The sequence below is a fragment of the Sus scrofa genome, chromosome 7, assembly GCF_054392235.1.
Source record: "Sus scrofa isolate SSC_HxYL_T2T_F1_AM1 chromosome 7, Sscrofa_HxYL_maternal_Yorkshire_Landrace_v2.0, whole genome shotgun sequence".
Lineage (NCBI taxonomy): Eukaryota > Metazoa > Chordata > Mammalia > Artiodactyla > Suidae > Sus > Sus scrofa.
Genome location: NC_139389.1, coordinates 93685144 through 93710036, shown reverse-complemented (window position 1 = coordinate 93710036; position 24893 = coordinate 93685144). Strand labels below are relative to the sequence as shown.

At 41.4% G+C, this 24893-nt stretch overlaps 1 protein-coding gene across 2 annotated transcripts; it reads left to right on the top strand.

Moving 5' to 3' along the window:
- The first annotated feature begins 904 nt into the window (after positions 1 to 904).
- On the top strand, positions 905 to 15609 carry LOC146401777 (uncharacterized). 2 transcript variants are annotated; one of them, XM_084970468.1, is made up of 3 exons: positions 905 to 3509; positions 12642 to 12815; positions 13894 to 15609. In XM_084970468.1, exons 1-3 carry the CDS (start codon positions 3434 to 3436, stop codon positions 14031 to 14033), a joined length of 390 nt encoding a protein of 129 aa, XP_084826594.1. In that variant the 5' UTR covers positions 905 to 3433; the 3' UTR covers positions 14034 to 15609. The 2 variants fall into 2 exon arrangements, 1 of the variants encoding a protein (XP_084826594.1); XR_014811491.1 differs by lacking the exon at positions 12642 to 12815 and having other exon boundaries at positions 2654 to 3509.
- The last annotated feature ends 9284 nt before the right edge of the window (positions 15610 to 24893 follow it).

Here is a 24893-nt window from a genome sequence, read left to right as displayed (position 1 = left end):
CCCCAACTCTCCTGGCTGAGGAAGGAACAAGTTCCTCCTCTACCAGGCCGGATGATGGCAGGAAGAACCACCTTGGTGAAACGCCAACATCACCCTGTCTATTCCTGGATCCCCTACGTGGGTCTCCAAGACTCCCCATTGAGCATCACCTGGGCCATCACCATCTAATGGGACCAGTCTCTGGCCTCTGCCTTTTAACTGGGGATACCAAGGAGGCAGCTTCCAGACACGATCCCAGCTCTTGTGAGCACCCACACCTCCAAAGCCTAGACCTTTAGGACAGCCCTGTTCCCCCTTTGCCAGTCCTGTGATGGCTTCAGGCAGCATTTGACCCTTGCCACTGGTAAGGTCCTTAAAAGATCAGGAGGCCTTCTAAACTCTTGAGTCTCCAGGACATTGGGGTAAGTTCAGTGGTTTCCTTGGATGCCACTCCCACTGGACTCTAAAGGCCCCAACATCAGTGCTGCTCAAGATCAGGACCCTAATAATATGGGTGACTGTGTTTTTCCTTTAGACCCAACACTGGAGTGGACAAAGAACTTTCTGCCTGGGCACAGGGAACACTCCGTATTTCCCGACTTGATATAGTTCCTCAAGAGCGTTTTTGGAATGTTAGTTTTCTCTGAGTTGATGGATCTGCCTGTGCGAATCAGGACTATGGGGCAGGTATGTTTGAGCCATCAGCCTGGCCTTGTATTTATCTTCATTCTCAGCATGTCAACCTACCCCTTCCCACTATGGAGAAAGGGACCTGAATGCAGGAACTTTGTCTCATTCATCTTTGTACCACCACTGTCCAGCAAAGCTCAACAGATATTTGATAAACCAATGAGCTGACGGGTGGGTGGGTGAATTCCTGAACAGTTACCAGAGGAAAGTGGCAAAAAGGGAGATGAAAAGGGAAGGGAAGCCAGAACGGCACTGCTGCTGAGATGACCAGCCATTGGGTTGTTGGGAGCTGGGTTTGTTGGGACGGTCTTCTGAAGTGATCTTCCCACATGATCCTTAGCCCCTGTCTGCTGTGTCTCTACCTGTGGGCATGCTCCAACAGCAACACCAGAGTTAGATAAGCCCATGCCTCTGCCTGAAAAGAATCCAAATCTGACTCTTCCCATTAGGCTGATGATCCCTGAACCATGTTGGGAGTTATCTAGTGTCCTCCTTGAGACCATACCCCTTTTCCCAGGGCATGTGACTTCAGTGTCCATGGCCTGTCTGCACTCAGGGCAGCAGAGCAGATGGGCAGAAGACCACTTGAGGGGCCCAGAAGTTCCCCCACTTGTGGGGAGTAGATGGAAGGAAAAGCGACAGTTGCTCCTAAGCAACCTGGCAGGGGCGGTCTGACCCACAGTTCTGCAGGCAGACTTCCTGGAGGAGGCAGCTGCATCTCCTTCTAAGGGTGGGAGCCATTTCTGGGCCTCTTTCAGATCTGGCTTCCCCTTTGGGCTCCCTGGATGGGTGGGTGACCCAGGATGGAGTTTGAGGGGTTCAGAAAGGCCCCCAAGCCTGACCACTCCACCTCCCTCCAGGGTTCCTTACTAGATGCTTAACCCTCCACCATTACAAGGCTGTTTCCTGGCTATTTGATTGATTTTAGGCTGTAATTTCTTTCTGGAAAGGATGCTCAATTTCTATCCTTCCATCCCACTTTTACCTGGTCCCATTTCCTCTCCTTGTTTTCAGGCTCTGGGAGGGTTGGAAAGAGGGGACCAAGGGACAAGGAGAGAAGGACACTTTGGGGCTGTCTGTCCTCCCCTGTCATTCATTGGCTGCCCATATACTCTCTCCCTCTGCTGACTTTCCCTCTCTGAGATGACCCGGAACAAGAGGCCATTGCACAGGCCCATCTTCCAGCACTGGCCAGTAGGGTTGGCAGCTTCAGCACTAACCTTCACTGCTGTTCCCTCTGGCTTGGCTGCCTCCAGGTCTCTATCTTTCTTCCCTCCTTCTCTCTCCTAGACCCTCCCTGCTTTTTTTTTTTTTTTGCATAGCATCCTTTCCCCTCCCTTTCAGTTTCATGGCCTCATCTTGCCAAAGGTTCTCTCTGGTCTACTTTATCTCTGTGAGTCTCTCTATCTGCTTCACTCGCCCTCGATGCTGTGCCCTGTGCTCTGTGTATTCACCTCCTTCTTTTCCCAAGAGCTGGGCTCAGGCAGGTCAGGGGACATGGGTTCAGTAGAAAGTCAGGGCTTGGTAGGTGTAGCCTGATGCCCTTGCTGCCTCAACCCTGCTTCCTTTGGCCTCTTCCATGCTCAGAACTGAGCTCAGTGGCCAGCTGTGGGGTGCCTACAGCTGCAGCCACCATCTTGGTCCACCTCCTTGCTAGCAAACCTGCTCTTAGTAGACCACAGCCACCCTGAATATTAGCTTTATATGATCATATAGACTTGGATATCTGTACAATTTATTTTTAAGGACCTATTAGTGGAGGGGAAGCATTTATGCAGGCCTCCAGGGGTGCCTCTGAACCCTTTTTTTCCCCTCAGCAGGGGTGAGAAACCATGAGGTTCTTCCCTTCAGCTCCCAGAGCCTCTGTTTCCCCCAGGAGAGCAGGACAGTGAGTGGGACAGTGAAGGGAATCCGTGGCCTCTCAGGCTGCAAGCCCCTCCCACCTCCCAGTGGCAGTTGCTTCCGTTGGGGTTTCTAGGGCAGCACAGCAGGGCTCTGAATGAGCTTTGGCAGTTGGTCTGTGGAACAGCCACTTCTCCCATGTAGTTCTTGGTGCAGAACTTTCCAGAAGCAGGGGCTTCTGAATGGTCCCATCCAGGCTCCCTGTTCAGATCAGGCCACTCTCCCCCCACTGAGGCCAGGGAAGAACTTTTGCACCTTCCTGGGATGCTGGCTTCTTACAGCAGCCTGGGCATCAGGGAAGGGAGGGCTTGAGGAGCTGCTCTGGCTGGGATTTCAGGCACCTGGGAAAGCCCCTGCCTTTGCCAAGAAACTCTCCCATTTCTTCCAAATGCTGCCTTGTCCCAGGCGTTTGATGTCCCACTTTAAAGATTCCTTCCCTGGGTGAAGAACTGGCTCATATTAAGCTACATTTCTTTGTGGGAAAGACACACTTCAGGCTGCCAACAGTCTTTCGTTTTCTATTATGAGTCATCAGGACCTCCCCCTCTGCCCAGAGGCTAGGTCAAGTTGGAGAGAAGGTGCTAAGGGTGAAGGAACATGCCCTGTGCACCTGAGCCAGCCTGAAGGGCTGGAGCAAGTACCTGAAAACATGTTCCCAAATGGCCTTGCTGGGCTCCCAGCCCTGAGGGGCTGCCTCCTCAGGATGCTGAAGAGCCTCTCCTAATGGTAGTAGGAAACTCGGTGCAGAGGTCTGGCCCCCAGGGCTCTGGCTCCAGGTGGCACCTGATTGTAAAGAGACATCCTGATGGCCCTGTTTTCTCCACCATAGGCCCTCCCAGCAACAGTTCCCAGAAGCCATGACATGTCCCTGCAGCTGGAGGCCTTCAAGGGTGACTCTGGAGGCCTCCTGGACCAGCATTGCCTGGGCAGCAAGGAAGGTAAGGTGACAGCGCCAACCCTGGGATTCTTCGCTGCATGTCCCGGATCTGGACTGCTGCTACCTTGGGTGACAGGAGGGACAGAGGGCCTCACTTGCGAGGAAGGGCAGTGAGGGGCCTCTGCCCGACTTTGGGCATGCCCTCCCCCTCTCAAGTGTTTCCTCCTGCATCTGCAGGTATCCCTCCCTTTTCCTGAGATGCCACATCTGCTCCTCTCAGGAACCATAAGTTGGAGAAGACTTTTGGGTGATACCACAAGGCATGGTCAGCTGCATACTGTGGACTTTTCTCTCTCTGTCCAGCCTCAGGTTTCCAGAAGCTCATCCTGGTCTCCTTTCCTAGGTAGTCTTCTGGCTTCTTTTTCTATATCTGCCTCTGGGCACAACTCCTATCCCTTTGTCTCTTTCAGTGGAAGAGACAAGCTCTTCACAACTTCCCATCAGCCTATGTTATAGACATGTAAAGATAATGGTGCACACTGGCTGCAGGGCAGCTGGGGGGCCTTGAGCAAACACTCCTGAGAGGTGCTCTTTGCAAAACCTTTTCCACCTGTGCTGCAAAGTGAGAACGTTTAGGAAGTGCTGCTCTTCCATTTAGTCACGCTTTCTCCCCTCCAACATACAGATGTTTTTGTGTATATTTCTGCCTCTTGGCACCTCTTTTTTGTTGTTCACAGAGAAAACTGGACATTAAGTCAATGAAAGAGCTAAGAGACTCAAAGGAGAGGGCACCATCTGACTCCCCGCAGGTGCACAACTCACCAAGTCTGGTCATAATGAGGAGGAATACTTTGCTTTACCCATACTGTCCCTGAGGGTGAGGAATCTCAGTCCCAGTGGTGCCCCTACCCCAAAGCTCCTCCCATGGCCATCATGAAGGAAGCAAAGGGCACCAGGTTCTCATCCTTTTCTCCTCACCACCTGGCCTCAACTGGAAAAGGCAAGATGGCTCCACCTTGGACATCAGTACCTGGCCCCCCATCCTGCCAATACACAGACTCCTACCTCCCTTCTGATCTAGACTCAAGAGAGACCCCCTCCTCCCCAGCTTCTTGGTGTATAATGCTAGATCTAAAATGTTTTATCCAGGATGTATGTTCCTGGGGAAACCCCACCACACATCAACTTTCTTTTCAATCCTAGTCCCTGGCTACACTCTCTTCATTGCCTTGGCATTTCTTTTTGAACTCTCTTGTGCTTCTGGAGGGCAAGACACTGTTTCTCATGCATTTCTGGATCCCTGGAGCTTAGCTCAGAACTTGGTATGCGTGCTCAGGCCATGCCTTTTTGAATAAAAAGATTTCAAAATGGTGTATACAAATAATGAATTTCTTTTCTGATTTTAGATATAAAGGGGAGAGTGAGGAAGCAAGCTTTGGGACAATCCCAATGTGCTCAGAAAGGAAAATGAGAGGGATGAGGTGACCGTGGGATGGGCATGTGTATATTCAGTTTGGGTCTTATGGACCAGGTTTGCCTAATGGGACAGTATTGTTGAAATTCAGTACATGCAAGGCTGATCTTGAGGGCACTTCATGATATTAGGTTTGGGGACTGTTAGAGATCCTAAGGCAACAGCTATGAGTAGCCATTGTTGCTATAACACTGGAAAAACATAAATCCCTTCAGACTCTGATCAAAGAGGAATTTCTTTCTCTGTCCAGTAAGGCCTGAGGAATTGCTGAGAAATAGAACTAGAATTTAAAATATTTAGCAACACATTTTCTCTCTGCATCCTCATGCTGTACTATTTCATTTTGTGAAAAGATACTTAGGTTTCTAGTTACGACTTCAAAAGCTAGACTTTTATGGCTGCAGCCATGGCACATGAGAATTCCTAGGCCAGGGACTGAATCCCACTGCACCAAACCAAGGTTTGAACCTGTACCTCTACAGGGATCTTAGCTTCTGTGGTCAGACTCTCAACCCCATGCACCACAGTGGGAACTGCAGATAGAATTTTTTAAATTGAGGTACAGTTGATTTATAATGTCATGTTAGTTTCAAGTGATTGACTTATATATCTGTGTGTGTGTGTGTATATATAAATACATATTTTTCATATTCTTTTCCTTTCTAGTTTATTACAAAATATTGAGTACAATTCTCTGTGCTATATATAGAAGGTCCTTGTTGGTTACCTATTTCATATATAGCAGTATGTATTTGTTAATCCCAAACTCCTAATTTTTCCCACTCCCAAAAGCTAGATTTTTAAACTGCTTCTGGGGCTCCAAATGCACAAATGTGTGGATAAGATTAAAATGTGAGGGAAATAGCTTCTACAGTGAAAGATCATATGTGTGCATAAGTGTCCATGTGGGCACATGTATGGTTTTTGTTGGTATGTGTGTGCGTTGGGTTCAATGCTCTCTACACAACTGCAGCCACAATGTTATTACGCCTATTGTCTCTGCAACTAGATGGCCCAGGAATTTCCTCTTCTGGTAGTGGATAAACAGAATACAATGTTGACAACAATATTGACAGTACATCTAAGCAGAGCAGGAAATAGCACAATGATGGAGCAGTGACTGACAGGTAGGGTCATGAGGCCTGTGTGGTCAGCCTCCTCTTAAACCTTCTCGATCTTATCCCTCTTCTCTATCTTCACTGTCATTGCTGGAATTCAGGCCATCAGCTCTTCTCCAAACCTAATCATACTCTTTCATCATTATCCACACTGTCCCCAGACTGGTCTTTCCAGAACGTGAGTATGATCAAGTTATTTGCCAGTTAAAAGTCCCATTGACTATCCTCTTATCTGCTTTGGCTCATTGGCCTGCTGGTTCCATCTCTCCATCCCTTCTCCCTGGTTCTAGCCACAGAGGACCACACAGCATTTCCCAAAGCAGACCCTGTGCTTTCCTGCCCCAAGGTGCAACATAACCTTTCTCCTCTCTCACCTGGTGAGCCTCTAGTCACGTTTGCCTCAACTTCTAGTCTCCCAGTTCCCAATGTGTCATCTTGCCTAGGCTACAGTTCCCAGTTATTCAATTAGACACTCATCTAAGTGTTTCTGTGAGGGCTTTTGAGAGATGTGGTGAATAGATACAATCAGTTAACTTTAGATGAATGTTATCGTCAATAATTGAGGTCTTCTGGAGGAAGAAAACCTTCTGCCTCGAGTCTGCAACATCAGAACATCAGCTCCTATCTAAGAGTTTCCAGCTGGCTGCTCGGCCCCTGTAAATTTAGAGCCTGTCCAGCAAAACCCCACAATCACTTCAGACAATTCCATGAAAGGAATCTCTATCTTTATTTTTTCTTTCTTTCTTTCTTTCTTTTCCTTCCTTCCTTCCTTCCTTCCTTCCTTCCTTCCTTCCTTCCTTCCTTTCTTTCTTTCTTTCTTTCTTTCTTTCTTTCTTTCTTTCTTTCTTTCTTTCTTTCTTTCTTTCTTTCTTTCTTTCTTTCTTTCCTTCTTTCCTTCTTTCTTTCTCTGCCATCAATCTCCCTTTCTTAATAGTTCTATTTCTCTGGAGACTATCACTTGCAGAACTGAGTGATAGGCATCATCTGAATTCACTGAGTTCTTTATATATAATTCTTAAAAGACAATTTATCTTTAATATTTTGTCAATAGACTACAAGCAGAGAGATCCTGCCTTATCTGTCTTAGTATCCCTTAAAAGTGTCTTTAAATATTTGCAGAGATGGCAGAGAAAGCATGAATTTAATGGATATCAGTCCACAAAGTCAGAGTTACTCAAAGTGTCACATTCCTTCCTTTCCTTCAGGCTCGTAGCACCCCTGTTGCTAGAATAACAATGTTTTTGGCATATTTTATCTCATTCATAACTGGAGATTTCACCTTTTTCAAAGTTATGCAAGAATCCCTGGGTGCCAAGGAGTCCTGAATTATTGGGAGGATGTGACCTCTCAGGTCATTTGTCACAGGTTAGTAACTCAGGTTAATGTTGTTTCTGCAATGCCCATGTCCCAGTGCATATGGCCCCATGGTCCCTCGCACATGGAAGTTCTGTTGTTTTTGTGCCATGCTTGGGACTGACCCTATGCCCAGAGTCCATCTTTGCTGGTGAGCTGCATAGCTTTTCTTTCCTGAGAGTTCCCCAATTCCATGAAGCAAGTGTCCCTTTCTAAGCAGGATTTATTGCCAATTTTCTCTTCAATTTCTAGGTAGAGCTTCTCTCTTCTTTTGATCAGTTAACAGAACCCCTTTTTTCTTTTGGACAAGGAAACATCATCTTTTCTATAAGTTTAGACTTTGACCAATGTCAGAAGAGCCGTTGGTTTTAAGTAGCTACCTTCAAAGATCCTTGTAGCAAGACACTTCAAAGGGCCTTGAAAATCAAACACAAATTGCTTAATAAACTACTCTTATATAGATGATTATCCATCCATCTGTCCACGAAAACATAACTTTCCAGAATGATAGCTATGAAAAATGATGGCAAGATCAAGTGAATTTTAGCCCATTTATTTCCCCAAGTTTTCTAAACGTTCTATAATAAACATATATTATTTTTGTAAAGTGAGAGATTCTCATTAAACTAGAAGACAGTAAGAAAAGTCAAAAGCAACTTCTAGAGTCAGAAGACTCAGGATTGTATCTCAACTTTGCTATTCGTTTGCTGTGTGGTTTCCAAACCTCAGTTTGCCGACCAATTAAACTAGGGTAACACCAAACTTATGTTCAGAATCAAATGAGCCAATGTGTTGAAAGTTCTGGCACATCCTGGCTTATATTTCTTCAATACATGGTCACAGCTTTTACCTAGCCTAGAGTCTGAGTTTGAGATCAAGACCAGGTCACTTCCTTTGTGTATCGCCTAGGAAGGGCTTGGCTCATGGGAGATAATCAAAAGTTATTTGCTGAATGCATGACCAAACAGACTTCATTTAATTCATCTCCCAATTTCTAGATCTATTATTCCACCAAATCATATCATTCTCTGTACTGAACATCCTCATCTTGAGCCCCTGTTCACCTGTATGCATATTTCCTTTAAATACACTGTTCTTTGATGGTGTGGAAAACTATATGGAGAGCCTTGAAGGAACTGACAGAATTGTCTTATGCCGCTTGTCATAAGCCCAACAATAGACATGCTCACACATTTGTTTTTGTGTTTTTATGACTTTCTAATTATCTGAGTGCACACAGTTTATCTCTATAATTCTAGATTTATGGCAAGGTTACTCAATATGAACCATAAGCTTTTCTGCTAGTGATTTGGCATCTCTGCTAATGAGGGACTAAGAGATCATAATTAAAACTTGAAAGGTGACCAAAAACTAAAATACCACACTACCCAATATTACAGAATGCCTCCTAAGTGGCACACTAAGCTCAACATAAACACAGGTTCTGCTCTATGTTTTTAAAATGTATTATATATATATATATATATTTTAATGGCTGCACCTGTGGTATATGGAAGTGTCCAGGCCAGGGATTGAACCCTCACCTCTGCAGAGACCTGAGCCATTGAAGTCAGATTCTTAACCTTCTGTTCCACAGCAGCAACTCCTGTTATATTGTGTATTATCTACTTCTGCATAAAAAATTACCACCAAATCACTAGCTTAAGATAGCATACATCTATTATCTCTCAGTTTCTGTGGGCTAGGAACCTGGGCAGGACTTGGCGGACTCAAGGTCTCCCAGGGTTAAAGCAAAGATGATGACCAGGACAGGGATAGCTTTTGAGACTAGGCTGTGAAAGGGTTTACCTCCAAGTTCATGCACTATGAGAAAGACTCAATTCTTTTTTGCTCATGGCTAATGGCTGGAGGCCACCCTCAGTTGCTTGCCACAGGGGCTTCTTCATAAGAAGATTGAGAGTCAACCGTCTGCTAGCAAGATGAAAGTCCCAATCTTATGAAACATTATCAGGGAACTGGCAGCCCATTACCTGCACTGCATTCTATTGCCTAGAAACAAGCCACATGTCTGGCGTGCACTCAAGGGACAGGAATCATACAAAGACGTGGAGGCCAGGATTTGGGATCACTGGGGGCTGCCTTATAGCCTAGTAGCCACAGTACCCATAGGACTGGATTTTAAATTCATGTGTGGTCAAAACAAGTCCATATTAACTCATACTCTGATCACAGTCAAGTCATAAGGATGTGTAAGATCAGCTGCATGTGACCCATTCCCACCTTTTTCTGTGAGAGTGCTGAAGACAATATTGTCCTTGTCACTGGTCAGTGTTCCTACATATGGTTCCATGGAGCAACTGCTTGAAATTTACTTTAAGGAAAAGCTTAACTTTCTGATAAACTGGAAGTTTTAATTTTTCTTCTAAAATTAACGACCATCCATTCTTTTTATTATTTTTTTTTTGTCTTTTTGTCTTTTTGCCATTTCTAGGGCCGCTTCCACGGCATATGGAGGTTCCCAGGCTAGGGGTCTAATAGGAGCTACAGCTGCCAGCCTACACCAGAGCCACAGCAACCCGGGATCCAAGCCGCGTCTGCAACCTACACCACAGCTCACGGCAATGCTGGATCCTCAACCCACTGAGCAAGGCCAGGGATCGAACCCGCAACCTCATGGTTTCTAGTCGGATTTGTTAACCACTGCGCCACGACGGGAACTCCCATCCATTCTTTTTTACATTGATGTTCTGGAGGCTTTCCTGTAACAACTATCTCTTATAATTTCTATTTCATATTTGTTTCCTGACCTGGACTTTTTTTTAACACATGTTTTATTTTCATTTATGCCATTACATATATTCTTATTGGAATTCACCTAAATGAGGTGGAATTTAAATAAAGGGGGGAGAAGTTGAATGGTCTTTGATCTCAAGATTTAGCATGGTCAACACATGATAGCATTGAATTTCAGAACCTCCCTTTGACCATTAAATAAGATATCTAAATTTTCTGTATTTTATCTATTCTTTTTATAAGTGAGACAGCTCAGCAGAAAGACTTGTAAAAATTATAATAGTTTGAAAAAAATCATCAAAGTGGATTCTAGGTTGATTTTTTTTAATTGTTATTTCCCCAATACACTTTTTTCTTTCTACTGTACAGCATGGTGACCCAGCTACACATATATGTACACATTATATTTTCTCACATTATCATCCTCCATCACAAGTGACTAGACATGATTATCAGCACTACACGGCAGGATCTCATTGCTAATCCATTCTATAGGCAATAGTTTGCACCTATTAACCCCAAGCTCCCATCCATCCCACTCCTTCCCCCTCTACCTTGGCAACCGCAAGTCTATTCTCTAAGTCCATGATTTTATTTTCTGTGGAAAGGTTCATTTGTGCCCTATATTAGATTACAGATATAAGTGATATCCTATGGTATTTGTCTTTCTCTTTCTGACTTACTTCACTCAGTATGAGTCTCTAGTTCCATCCATGTTGCTGCAAATGGCATTATGTCATTCTTTTTTATGGCCGAGTAGTATTCCATTATGTATATATACCACATCTTCCTAATCCAGTCATCTGTTGATGGACATTTGGGTTGTTTCCATGTCTTGGCTACTGTGAATAGAGCTGAAATGGAACATGCAGATGCATGTGTTTTTTTAAGGAAAGTTTTGTCTGGATATATGCCCAAGAGTTGGATTGCTGGGTCATATGGTAGTTCTAGGTATAGATTTCTAAGGTACCTCCATACTGTTCTCTATAGTGGTTGTACCAGCTTACATTACAACAGTGTGGGAGGGTTCCCATTTCTCCACACCCCCTCCAGCATTTGTTATTTGTGGACTTATTAATGACGGCCATTCTGACTGGTGTGAGGTGGTATCTGGTGGTAGTTTTGATTTGCATTTTTCTAATAATCAGGGATGTTGAGCATTTTTTCATGTGCTTGCTGGCCATCTGTACATCTTCCTTGGAAAAATGTCTATTCAGTTCTTTTGACCATTTTTCAATTGTGTTGTTGGCTTTTTTGCTGTTGAGTTGTATAAGTTGGCTTGTATATTCTAGAGATTAAGCCCTTGTCAGTTGCATCATTTGAAACTATTTTTTCCCATTCTGTAAGTTGTCTTTTTGGTTTCCTTTGCTGTGCCAAAGCTTGTCAGTTTGATTAGGTCCCATTGGTTTATTTTTGCTCTTATTTCTGTTGCTTTGGGAGACTGACCTGAGAAAATATTCATAAGGTCGATGTCAGAGAATGTTTTGCCTATGTTCTCTTCCAGGAGTTTGATGGTGTCTTGTCTTATATTTAAGTCTTTAAGCCATTTTGAGTTTATTTTTGTGCATGGTGTGAGGGTGATTTTTTAAGTGGGTTTAATTGAAACTGGGTTTGAGAGAACAGGTAATAACTAAGATCTTATTTTGGACATGAAATAAAGAGAAGATCTGAAAAAGCATTAATGCATTAAAATAGAATTAATTTTAAGAAAACTTACAATTTATGAAGAGCCACACAATAGATGATTCAAAGATAAATAGTTATACAGCCTGACCCTTATGCCTCTTAGAGAGGGTCATGATAATACACCTTGATGCTAATCAACGGAGCCTACAGCGGTGGTGGGCACAAGGCCTAAGGGGACTGTAAATACTTCTTAATTTTTGGCTTACAGTTAGCAGAATTCTTAGAGTCAGAGAGGATAATTATAGGAGGCCCACTAAATCTTCAAATCTTCCTGCACAGAGTTTGGGACCTGTGTATCTATTGACCAGGATTCTTCGCTTGAGGTCTGTCCATCAATTTAGACAGTCACTTATGACTAACTGAAATGGAACATTGCTTACAATAAGGAACAACGGCAATAAATCATGATAGTATTAGCACTAGCTGTCTTTTGTCACCTGTAGAAATCATAGATATTTTTATATCACTTCACAGTTATGGATAACTCAAAATATACTTTATACTCATCACTATTGCAAAGCACAATAGTTATCAGAACCACTCCTAGATCTTGCCATTTAATGTACAAATAAAGAAGGACATATCTTTCTCTGTAATACTTTTTTTTTTCTTTTTTTGATCACACCCGAGGCCTGTGGAAGTTCCCAGGCCAGGGACTGAACCTGAGCCGCAGCTGTGACAACTCTGGGTCTTTAGCCTGCTGGGCCACAGAGGAATCCCTGTCATACTTCTTAATTGTATTTTTAAAACTATATTTGTAAATGATTGGTTTTCTGTATAATCCTATATATTTTACGTCTGTGTTTAGAAATACCATGCAGAGAAAGGTGCACAGGGACTTCAGCAGATGTCAAAGGGGTGAGGCACACAGGTGTGGAGAACAGCTGTAGACTTAGCCTGAGGTCAGGGAGCCCTGCAAATGTCTCTTGGAAAGGACAGTCAGCAGGAGAGCCTGAGTCAGAGCAGCCCGTCCTGCAGGCAAGTATAAAATATGTGGATAACAAGGACCTACTATATAGCATAGGGAAATCTATTCAATATCATGTAATTACCTATGTGGGAAAAGAATCTGAAAAGGAATAAATATATGTATACGTATATGTATGAGAGATTTACTTTGTTGTATGCCTGAAATTACCATGATTTTGTAAGTCAGGTATACTCCACTAAAGTTAAATTAAAAAAAGAAAAAAAAAAAAAGACAGCCTTTGACTGTGTCCTGTGGCTGAAAGAGGTAGCTTGGGGAAGTAACGGAGCTTGGAGGGGTTGACTGCTGATCAGCTCTGGGGTTGAATACAGGCTCTGCTTTATGCCTACCCCAGCTCTAAAGCTCAATAAGAGCTTCTTTCTTTGTGCCTTAAATTTTAATTTTGAAAACATTTCAAACCTGCTTAAAAGTTATAAGAATAGAGCAATGAATACCTAGATAAGCTTCAAGAAGATTTATGGACTATTCACATTTTATTTTGTTTGCATATGCTCACTCTTTCTCCATAAAATCTACTATACGGTCTATATCCTCAATGTCCTCAACCTCCCAGTACTGCCTTTCTTTGAGCAACCTCTCCACCACGTCTGCCTTGAGTCCACTCAGACCTCTCTGATCACCATGAATCCCTGCACAGCCCCTCCTCTGCCTTTTCCCCTCCCTTTCGCAACTATCTAAACCCTTCCCCTCTGCCTTCTGGGATTCACAATCCATCATCAACAAAATGCTCCACGCCCTCCCTTTCTTCTCAGTATGGTTGCTTTGGTCTTTTTTTTTTTTTCTTTTTTAAGTTCCAAATTTCAATCAAGGAGTATGGATTATGTATGTCTTGAATTTCCGTCAATGAGTAAGTTGTTCTTCAATACGTGGCCTCGGTTCTTTGAGCCTTAGTCCCGCATTTCTGAAAGTGGAAATTAATGACAATAATAACTGTCGAACAGGGTTGTTAACGAACAAAAGACACATGAAAGTGCTTTAGAAACTGTGAAGTAAGCGCAAACAGTTACCATTCTAATTTTTATGTACAGAGTTGAAGTCAAGGTTCAAGTTTTATTCTTGCTTTCATTTCCAGGGCTCAGCAGAGTGCCTGGAGTCTGGACTGACTTGAGTGTTGTGACTGGATGCCTGGACTCAATGAACATGACAGCAAGACAATTTCCCATAACAGACTCCAGGATGGGAACTCACTTCTGTCAGCAATATGGACAGTAGCGTGCTACATTCACCTAGTCCAAAACAAAAGATTTCAGCTGGGTGATTTCATCTCATGTAGAATCAGGAAGTCAGTACTATTTTTCTTATGTTTTTTGCTTTTGTTGTGGATTCAGAATTAAATCCAGAAAAATAATAAGCCATGTTTTATTTCTGTCACTTTTGGAAAGAACCAAACCTAAATCAGAGCTCTGATAAATGATTTAAGTCTAGTATTTAGGATAAGTTCTTTCCTCCCCCCATTTCCATTCTTGCCTGTAAGAAATCTATCACTGCATAAAATGTCTAGCTATTTTAAGCTGTTTGTCCAATACACTTATGATTATCAATTCAGACAGATATGTCATTCCAGTTCAGCTGGTTCACAGATGCATTTCATCTTTAGATGGATAGATCCACTGTGTCTGATATTAGAATCCTGATTGCCTAATATGTTGTTAAGGGAATGGGATGGGGGGCAAGGAAAATAATATTAATGCCTTTAATAGGACACCCCCATTACAGATATCATCACCTTTACCCACTGCAAGACCTGGCACAGCCTGTGGTATTGCCTGTTTTCCAGATGAAGAAAGTGTGACTTGGAGATTGTGATACCACCTGAAGGCCGCTAGGCTAAGGAAGCATGGTTTTCAGGCTCCTTCCATTCTGCCATGCTGCCTTCCGGAAAGTGACCAGAGATGTAGGTTTCCCAGATTCTTTGTGAGCTGAGCAAATAACATTTTATCCACTTCCCCACCACGCCACTCACATTAATTACATTTACACGTACTGTAGGAAGTTATTGTTCAGATAACACCTTGACTCTAATCCGATGATGTCCAGTGCTTGGGTTTTATCCTCGCTTTGCTTTTGTCTCAGTTCATTTCATTGTATGGGATTATGACCCCAGGAAGATGAGTGATCTCCAGAGAGAAGATTATTAAGCTAAAATTAAAAGACATGAGCTACTACTTAAACACTATCAAATATTGTCAGCATTTGTAGTTTAAAATTGCCATGTTTATCAATACTGGAAAACTATAAAAGGTGATCTTGGCTGTACATTGTAACTTTTGACCCCATCTACACCTAATAAACTATATGGTATGATATAGCTTTAATCTCATATAATTAAACAGTATTAACTTTGTAAAACCAAAAAAGGTGTTTAAATCTGCATAAATCATCCTTTCAGAAAAAATAAGCAGTATTTCTCCCTTGTTGTTACGTACTAATTAATGGGATGAATCAAATTTCCCTGTTTCTTTAGATTTGCATGAGCTTTAAAATACTCTTTTATCTACATTAGGTAGAATGTCAAAACTAGCTTTTGGATTATTTTAAAGCTTGGTCAGATCACAAGGCTTTCCTGAAAATACGTCCTATCTTGACAATGCATTAAACCTTAAGAAAAGTTTAATTAACAAATGTCAGAATGTGTTTCAAAAAAGTGATATATTAACAATTTTTTCCTATCTCCTGAGTCTAACAACATCTTAACCCTTCAAGAAAAAGAAGATATATTTTACATCTTAACATGACTTATGCTAACTAAAATTTGATGTTTTAAAATTAAAGTACATATAACCTAGTACAAGTTGTTTTTTTAAGTACCTTACTGCTTCAGCTTACTTTTCAATGTACGTTCTCATTAATTTACAGACTATTAGTTTTCCTAGATTGGACCACTAGATACTCATTCTAATTGTAGGTATTTACATGGAACCACTGTGTTTACAAAACCAGTTTAAGATATCATTTAAAAGCTCTGGACCTCATCTTTAGCTTCTGGAAAATGGGAACAATTATAGTTCCTTGTCTATCTCACATATGTTTTTGGACACAGTAGATGAGAAAACACAATTACTTAGGATTACTTTCATAACTTACCAAGTAACTCTGAGGGTTCATGCTAGAGGTTTGTATTTATTTATTTTGTTTGTATCTTTTTTAAAAAATAATGTACATGGGCAAAAAAGAAAAGACGAAAAATAAGAAAAAAGAACAAATTTGTCATATCTTAATCATATCTTGTATTGGATGTCTTTAGAATTATTTGCTTTGCTCTAATCTTTTTTCTCTGCTCATATAGAAATATACCTCATGTGTGAGTTGTAATGGCTTATCATCATTTCACATATCAAAACTGCTTAATCAAATCCCTATTATATATCAGCTTATTTCTATTTATTTCACTATTATTATTATTTTATTTTTTAAGTAATATGAGGATAATTTGTGTAAATATACTTTTAACACATCTCTGATTATTTCCTTAAAGTAGAGTCCTAAAAGTGAAATTGCTGGGTGAAAGGGCATGAATATTTTTTTTTTCTTTTTAGGATTTTTCTATATACTTCTAAATTGCTCTCAAGAAAGATTTTTTCAATTTACGCTATCCCCAGCAATGGATGATAGTGCTGGCTTGCCCCACACCCTTGTCAACACCAGATATTTATATTATTTTCAATTTTATAAATATATCAGTATCCTGACATGATTCTCCTTCCCTCCCTGCCTTTTTTTTTTTTTTTTTTTTTTGTCCTTTCTCACCTACTTGGTGAGAAAATAGAGGTTGTAAAACTGGAAACTGTCACTCTTTGAACTAGAATTCCTTCCTCCAGAGGCTCAAAAAGCCATTTCATAAAAAAATGTTGTTCAAGCTCTATAATTTTAAGCATCCCAATCACCACTGGCCTCTTGTAGGCCTCAGGCCTACAAGGATGTCTGCACAGCCTAAGGAGAACATTAATATATGCGGTGTTTTCTTTTTATTCCCTTTGGCGACCTGTGCCTTTGGGATGTCTTTGAGATGTTTGATGCTTTTTGCAGCTAGAGTTATTGATCAGGGCAGCTAAAGGGAGTACTAGCGATGGCCAGGAGAGGTGATTTCACCTGAGCTTGCAGCCTGTGTGAAAGACATCTGCTCAGCTTCAAATAATCTCATGGGTTTTGAGGCTTGTGACAAACCTGATCCCAAAGGAAACAAATCAACACAATCTGGTACTTAATGAACTTAAAAAGAGTACTATGAGACATGTTTACAGTCGTGAAAGTGAGGTTTTTCAGTCAGTTGCTCTTCTATCAAATTTTAAGTTCAACAAAAGATGTTTATATGAACATATTGGAAACATGTAAAAATGGTCCTCTAGGGCCATGGTAGGAGTCAGTATTATAGTTCACCATATTTTTCCTCTTCCTCTCCTTCCTGGGAAAGATGGTAGGCTTTGATGTGGGGTCTTTGGTTCAGGTATGGCCACGTGACTCCTGCCCCATTTGTTGTGGGATGAGGTGACCTGAGTCACTGCCAGGGTGGCGCATCTGTGTGTGTGTGACCCTCCAGGTTCCCTCTGCTCTGCCACAAGCACAAGGAATATTCCTAGTCCCCAGGTGGGGACAGCGTGGAGCAGATCCTGCAGAGAGCCACAGTGGGACATGAAGCAGACTTGGGAAGCCATCTGGTGTTGTTTGAAACCCTGGAATTTTTTGAGTAATCATTTTTTTCAGTAATAGTTTGTTACCGTAGTATAACGCAGGCCATCTTGACTGATACAGACATTTTGAAGGATTCTTTTCCAAATGAATGTTGATGATAATTATAAACCTTAAAAATAAATGTCATGATTGATTATAGGAAGAATTGAATTTCTAATGAAAGAGCATAAAAGGTATCTTTACAAGCTGAAGTTATTTAAGCAGTTCCCAACCTTTACTGTTATTAGAAGATTTTATGCCAATCTATTTTACTACTCAAAATAAAATTGTGTAGGCCAAATTAAAAAGCAAAAAATCACTTCCCATACTGGGCTGTCATGAAAACGGCTGCTGTGCGCATTCCTACACATGTGTTTTGGTGAACTTAGGTATGCCCAGTTGTGACTACATACCAGGAGTCCTCTGGCTGCACCTTGGTGGATTTTTATATTCAGTTTGACTTATGCTGCCAGAAATTCCCACCAACTGTGTAGACAGTTGCAGCTACTCCACATTCTGTCAGCACTTGGAATTGTTGACTTTTAACTTTAGCCTTTCTCAGGGGTGTGTAGCAGTATCTCACTGTGGCTTTAATTTATATTTCTCAGTAACTAGTAAAGTTGAGTGCTGTCACAGGTTTATTAAAAAATAAGAAAAAAATGAAAGAGAAAGAATGATAACATGAATTGAGTGCCTCCAATGTTCCAAATACAGAGTTAGATAATTTTTATATTTTATTTTATTTAAGACATCATCTTAACCATGGAAGGCAAATGCCATTTCTATTTAAGGAAAAAAAATATTCTGAGATGTGACAGAGATGGAGGGATTTCCTCTCTAACCCATGTTGGTTTTACTCTACTGTCCTTGCAATTTACCTTCCTCACAAGTGGTTTACTAATTTGATTGCTTGTGCATTAATACAAATATATAAGATAGTTTATTACTTAAGTACTTGAAAAATATACAAACTTTTTTTTTTTTTTTGCTCTGGAGACAAAAGGGAAACCTAGTTCAATTCAGATCCAGAGTATTTGCAGGTATTGGAATTGCCAACACTGTGAACTCTGCTGAGACTAAAATTACATGGGACAAAAATAAAATGTTTCCAAGGGCTTTCTTGTTAAATAAATATCTGTATTTTCCTTGACTCCAGGTGTTAGCATCACGAGTTTACATTCAGCCCTTTGTCCTGTTAAGCCTTTTGTTAAATGTCTCAGCAGCTGACACTATTTTTGCAGTAGTCGAAACAATTTTATTTTTGCAAGTGGAAATACCAGTTGGACCATGCTACTGAGAGCAGCCTGTTACAGCATCCTTCCTGCTCTGGACAGTGCTTTAACTTCTTCAACATAGTTGTCACAAAAGAAGGAGAAGCAGATGGAGAAGGAGCAATGAGGACCATTCATCCTAGCTGAGATTGTCAAACTCTGCATGGTAGAACGTGGACTATTTTACATTCTTTTTGCCTAGCATCTCTGTGTCTGTTCATCTCCACCCAGAGGTGTCCTGTCCTCTCTGGACACACACGGAAGCCCTGTTCAAAGCTTTATGGACCCAGCACTTCGCAATACTGACCCTTCATTATAACTAGCCAATCTCTTTAATGTCTTTCAAATAGATCTTGAATAATCCTATCTCAATCTGTCTCAGATCAGTAATATTAATAAATATGTATCTCTGTGTGGTATTTTCCAAATCACGGTTGGTTTTGTTTTGTTTTGTTTTTATCTTCATCAGGTAGGAGATCATTTTGGTGTCCTAGTTGGGAATCCTGGAGAAGGGGAAAGTTGGGAACTCCCCTACCTCCTCAAAGCTCTTTCCCATCTGCTTGCCAGTGCAAGTCAAAATTCCCTCAAAATCTCTGCTGTTTCTCCCTCTAGGTTATCTTCTGTCTCCTCCTCCTAACAGCACAGGTGTCCTCTTCACCTGTTGTTGCCCCCAGTGTGCTTTTAGGCATTAGGAAGAATACAAGATAGAGGAGAGAGAAGATTTTGGAGCCACACGGAAGGACAGTTTGCAGCACAGCTCTGCCGGTCAATCGTGTGACTTTGTACAAATTGCCTCACCTTCGGGCACCGTGGTTTGTTCATCCGTAAATGGAGATAGCAGATGCTGCCTTGCGTGGTTGTTGTACAGATGAAACACCAGGATGTACATAAGGGGTTTTGCCCAATGCTTGGCTCCAAAGTGGCTGGACTCTCTTCCTCCATCCCTCTAAGGGGGAGATCTCAACACACACACACCTTTTTCATCTCTCATTCTCCACAGCATTCACAGAATACTGAACACACAGGGAGCACACAATCAATATTCTCTGAATTGAATCATATAGAGGCCAGTCCTCAGACACTGCCCTAGAGAAAAACTCCTCCATGGGGCAGTCAGCAGCCATACCTTGCTTGTCAATCAGAAGTGTCCTTTGAAGTGCAGCGACGTCTTTGATAGAGAGGAGTCAAAACTCAGTGATACACAGGGATGTGTCGGAATCTTAGCAGATTCCAATAGCATGGGGAAAGTCCTGGAGGTGACCTGAAAACTGAATCCTTGGTGTCTGCCCCTCCATGTATGAAAAACACCATGAGTCATTTTATCTGGGAAAAAAAAAATCCATCTTGTGGAGTGCACCCGTTGGTTAGGAAAGGGCTAGTTGAAAGGGAGAATATTCATTTATAATTAAGAAGCAAAATATGTTTTATGCTGCAGCCTTGAGTTTTTTTTCCCCCTTTGTTTTTGTGTTTTACATTTCCCTTTTGGTTTTAATTAATTTTGCCCTAGATTCATGAGCTTTGTGAACCTGGAGAATTTTTTTTTCAATTTAAATAAATAAAAAGAGGCTGTAAGTTTTCCCCAGATCACCAGGCTTCAATATTAAATTACTGTTTTCTGGCAGGATCATCTGCAAAACTCTGATTTTGTTTCTTTCTCTGTTCCCATCCTGATAATTGTGGCTGAATTCCCTTGTCTTTAATATGCCATATATTCTCCACCTGGCAAAGGATTCAGACAGATACAGATAATAAATACCCCGTAGACATACAGACAGAGAAACTGCTGTAATTGCTTTCATAATGACTCTGAGACATCAAAGGAAGGCAAATAATGGTATTTAACACTGTTTCCATTCTTTAGCTGAAATGTAATTTTATAGAGTTATTGTCAGGCAGTACGGTGGACGTACGAGTACAACTGTCATATTCAGCTCATATTAATTAGCTGCCCACGAGAGGGCCAGGCGAGTAATGGCAAAGTTCTCCTCATTTCAGATGGTCTGATATTCAGACAGAACCACAAGTACAATAGCTTGATTAACATAGTTGCTTAGATCAGGTTTTCCCTGGGAGTGTGTCAATTGGCATTTTGAAGAATCAATTAATTAGCACTCCAAATAATCCATTCTTGGGTTAATGAAAGTGTTTTGTACAGCTGCAAAAAATTACATGAAGAAAAACCAAACCTTTCCAAAGTGGCAATGAAAAAGATTTATCTCAGAAAACTGCATTGTCCATTTCAAAATGCCACAGAAAATGAGTGTTTCTTTTTAAAGTCAGGGAATTGACATGTACCGTTTTAAACTGCAGTGGGCACATTTTGGCTTCGAAGAAGGCAAGTGGTGGATGCCACAGCGGCACGGAAATTAGAACTTTTATTTTCACTATTTTGTCTTGTAACTGTATTACTTAATTAGGGTAAGTCACGGCCAACGTTTTGCATACCATTATCCACTATTTTAAACAATTACTCTTTGACGGCAATATGCTTATTAACATTTTTCAAATGCCAGTATCACACAGATCCTCCTCCTTTTTAAAGTTTGAGATAGAATTCTCAGACAAATAAGAATTACAAATGAAAGAAGCAAATTTATCCTTAATCAAAGCTGTCCAACTTAGAGCTAGGATACTTCCTTTACAACGAAGTTTAAGTGACCAGAAACTGAACTGTGAAAATCCCGGATGCTTTGCCATCATTGAAAAGTTACTTTTGGCATAGCTTATCAGTTCACCCCTATTTAAAAAAGGTACTCATTCCGTCTTCTAACACTTCTGGATCCAATTTTTAAAGACCTTAGTTTTGTGGCAGGCTTTTCTTATTTCCGAACTGATCTTAAGCCTATAAATGAGTAAAATAGTTTACGTGATGATTTAGCTCTCTCCAACTTCCACTGTGGTGTCAGTTACAGATGGTATTTGTATAATAATTCCTCCTTCAGGAAATTCCACCTTTATAAGCATCCTTGATGTAAGGTGTTTTTAAATCATGTTCAGAGCCCTGGAAATGAAAGGTGTAAAATAAATATTTGTCAAATTAAGTAAAATGAGTTGTAGTAAAAATTAAAAATTACGTGGAATAAAAGTATGAATTTTATCATTTTGTATGAGTGGGTATTTTTTGGTAGTGTGAAAAATGTGATTTCTTGGAGTTCCTGCTATGGTGCTGTAGGTTAGCAATCTGACTGCAGTGGCTTGGATTGCTGCAGAAGCACAGGTTCCATCCCCAGCCAGGCACAGTGGGTTAAAGGATTTGGTGTTGCTGAAGCTGTGGCGTAGTTGCTGCTGTGACTCAGATTTGATTCCTGTCTCAGAAACTTCCACATGCTGCTGGTCAGGCCATTAAAAAAAAAAAAAAGTGATTTCTTACGACTGGGTAGTAACTTGCCAATTAGGTCTCATTCCTAGACTATCAGTATGGACTTAGGTAAAATGCAGCATATTTAAAACAGGCTCTAACAAGTCTTTGCTGATAGCAGATATGGATTACCTTCCTTCCTTTATCTTATAGTATTTAATAAAGTGTTGGATTTTGATGGTGTAGAGGAACAATTCCCTGCTTATTATGTGAATGAGATTTGTAGAGCTCCTTATAAACAGTAGGTCTTAAAGGCTGGTCTATCCAGCATACCCCCAAGCAAGGATATACAGAGGTGAAAAAAGGGAAAACAGACAGACAGACAGACACACACACACATGCACACGCACACGCACACAAGCTGCTCATGCCTTCCTATTAGGATGAATAATTCTTCCAAACTGAACTGTTTGCCTTCACGGTTTAAGGAGGCCAGTCATGTGGGTGTTGGCGGAGTCTTCCTTTCCTCAATTCTTGAGGGACATACCCTCATCTTCTTCCTCTTCTTTCAGGGTGATGGAATGGTGGGCAGCAGCTGATTCCTAATACATTGGAATGGATGCCAGTGGGCTTCAGCATTGCCTGTTTATTGCCTACTCTTTATTTTTAGATGTTCTCAGAAATGTAAAATGGCAAAGTTTCCTTGTCACTGCTCATGGTGGACTTCAGCCAGCAATGAGATCTATTGCTTATTTTGCTAATCAGCTCCTTCCATATCTGCATGCTCATTTTCTGATAGCTGATGAGGCGACAAGGTCATTGGACGTACAAGTACTTATTTAAAAACAGACATGAGAGTGAGATAGAGGTTAGTTGGGTCTATCAGAGCTGTCAATCAATTAATGAAAATTATTGAGCAAGGACACTGTGGGGGAAGCGAACAGAAGGAAGGAAAATGACCATGGAGACACAACATAGGGAAAACGACAGAACTGACTAAATGTGCTCACGTGAGCGCTAAAAACAGACATGCTCACATCCCAAGTGAGAGACAGCTCTGAGAAACACAGCCTCTGGAGTCTGCGCAGCTTTTAAAGGCTTGGGGCTGACAGCACAGGGCTTTTGCCCAAAGGTATACCCTGAACAATGCCTCTGCTCAGACATGGAGGGGAGAGGCAGAGTGCCTGCTGAATATTTTATTCATGTGCCCCAGACCTGTGGCCAAGATTGCCAGTAATTTAGAGACACTATTATCCAGACCAAAATTTGTGATAAATAGAGGCCAAAAGAGTACAAACAGCCCCCTTATTCCAGGAGAGAAAATATTATATTCCTACCTGTATGTCAGAAATAGAGAGCAAAACTGAGCAACGCCAGAAGGGGCTTTAGAAAGCTCTCTAAACACCCCCTCTATCGGCACTGCACACCCTCTGCTGGCACCAGGCACCCGCCCTTTATCAGCACAAGAAAGAAAGAATTCTTAACTTGATCCTTAGGGGTGAGGGAGAATGGAGGAATAGAAAAATCTGTAAATGAGAGGAATGAGAGAGAGACCGAGGAATCAGGGGAGAAAAATTGCCAATAAGCTTGTGTGAATGAAAGATAGGGAGGGAGAAAAAAGAAAAGGCTGCAAAGTCAAAAACGGGGAGATACTGACACCAAATCTCTGCAAAGCGTTCAAAATTCTCCAGCTGCCACGCTTTTAATTTGCTACCATTCTAATTAAAATGCAAATTAAATTTATAATTAGCATCAGCGCTTTCTAAAGAAGCCGTCTTGTGCACTGCACAAACATATGGGATGATGTTGTAGTGAAAAGTTTGTAAAACAGAAGTAATGGCACAATGCGGGCGGGGGTGTGTGTGTGTGGTGGTGGTGGGTGCTTTTCCCTGGGAAATAAGTTTGATGCAGAGGCGGGTGGCTTCAGGGAAAAGCCATGGTAGTGTTTCTTGGAGGAGGATGGAAGTGGGTGAATGTCCCATGGTAACAAAAGGATTTGCTGAATATGGAAGATCGGCCGGCTGGGGTGTAACTTTGTGTTGAATCAGGTGTCAAGGGTTACCCTGCATGTCATCAGGATTGTATAGGAAATGCCAAAAGGCAAAAGGGGTCAGAGCTTCTAATCAAAAAGTCTATGGCCAAAATTAACCGCTGCTTGCTTCCAGATAATCAATTTAAAAATTGATGGGGAACAAAGTACCAAAATTACCTCATGATTCGCACATGTATCATGTGTGCAAAGTAAACTCTCTTCCCAACTTGCTCTCCAAGGCTGAGGGGTGGGTGGAGACCTGAGAAACATGTTAACCAAACGGGGAATTTATGTGGTGCTTGGGTTGACTATGGTGTTTGCTGTATATGCAGGTTTTTTTTTTTTTTTTTTTTATCCCTAGAATGCTTTAAACCTAAATATATAGATCTGGTATTTCTGCTGTTTTTCTTTGAAAATATGGCTGTGTTCAGTGAGGTTCATGGAGCAGGAACAAGAAGCTTGTAGTTGCAGTCAGAGGAAAAAAAAAAAAAAAAACTGCCACAAAATCACCCTTGTAGTCACCATAGTTGGGTTTAAGAGGAGTTTTCCGAATTAAAAATAAATAAATAAAAGTCTGCAGTCCTCACAGTAATTGTGCTTTCCTTTCCAGTGGTGGACCCTACCTGCACCTATGTGTCTTTAATATTCCAGGAACTCTCCTTTATCTATTAACCAGGCCCTCCATCAGATATTTTAAAATTTGAATGTAACAGGAATGAATATTTCATAGATGTGTGTTAAGCTGTTATTAAACTATAATGTAAAGCAGGATTGTAGGAATATTTTTATATGTCAAAAAGTCA

Excerpts from the sequence above, each read along its gene's own strand:
- LOC146401777 (XM_084970468.1), top strand. The coding sequence starts at position 3,434 with ATGTCCCTGCAGCTGGAGGCCTTCAAGGGTGACTCTGGAGGCCTCCTG. Across the intron at positions 3,510-12,641 it reads TTGCCTGGGCAGCAAGGAAG|AAATACCATGCAGAGAAAGG; the intron begins GTAAGGTGACAG and ends GTCTGTGTTTAG. Across the intron at positions 12,816-13,893 it reads GCAGCCCGTCCTGCAGGCAA|GGCTCAGCAGAGTGCCTGGA; the intron begins GTATAAAATATG and ends TTTCATTTCCAG.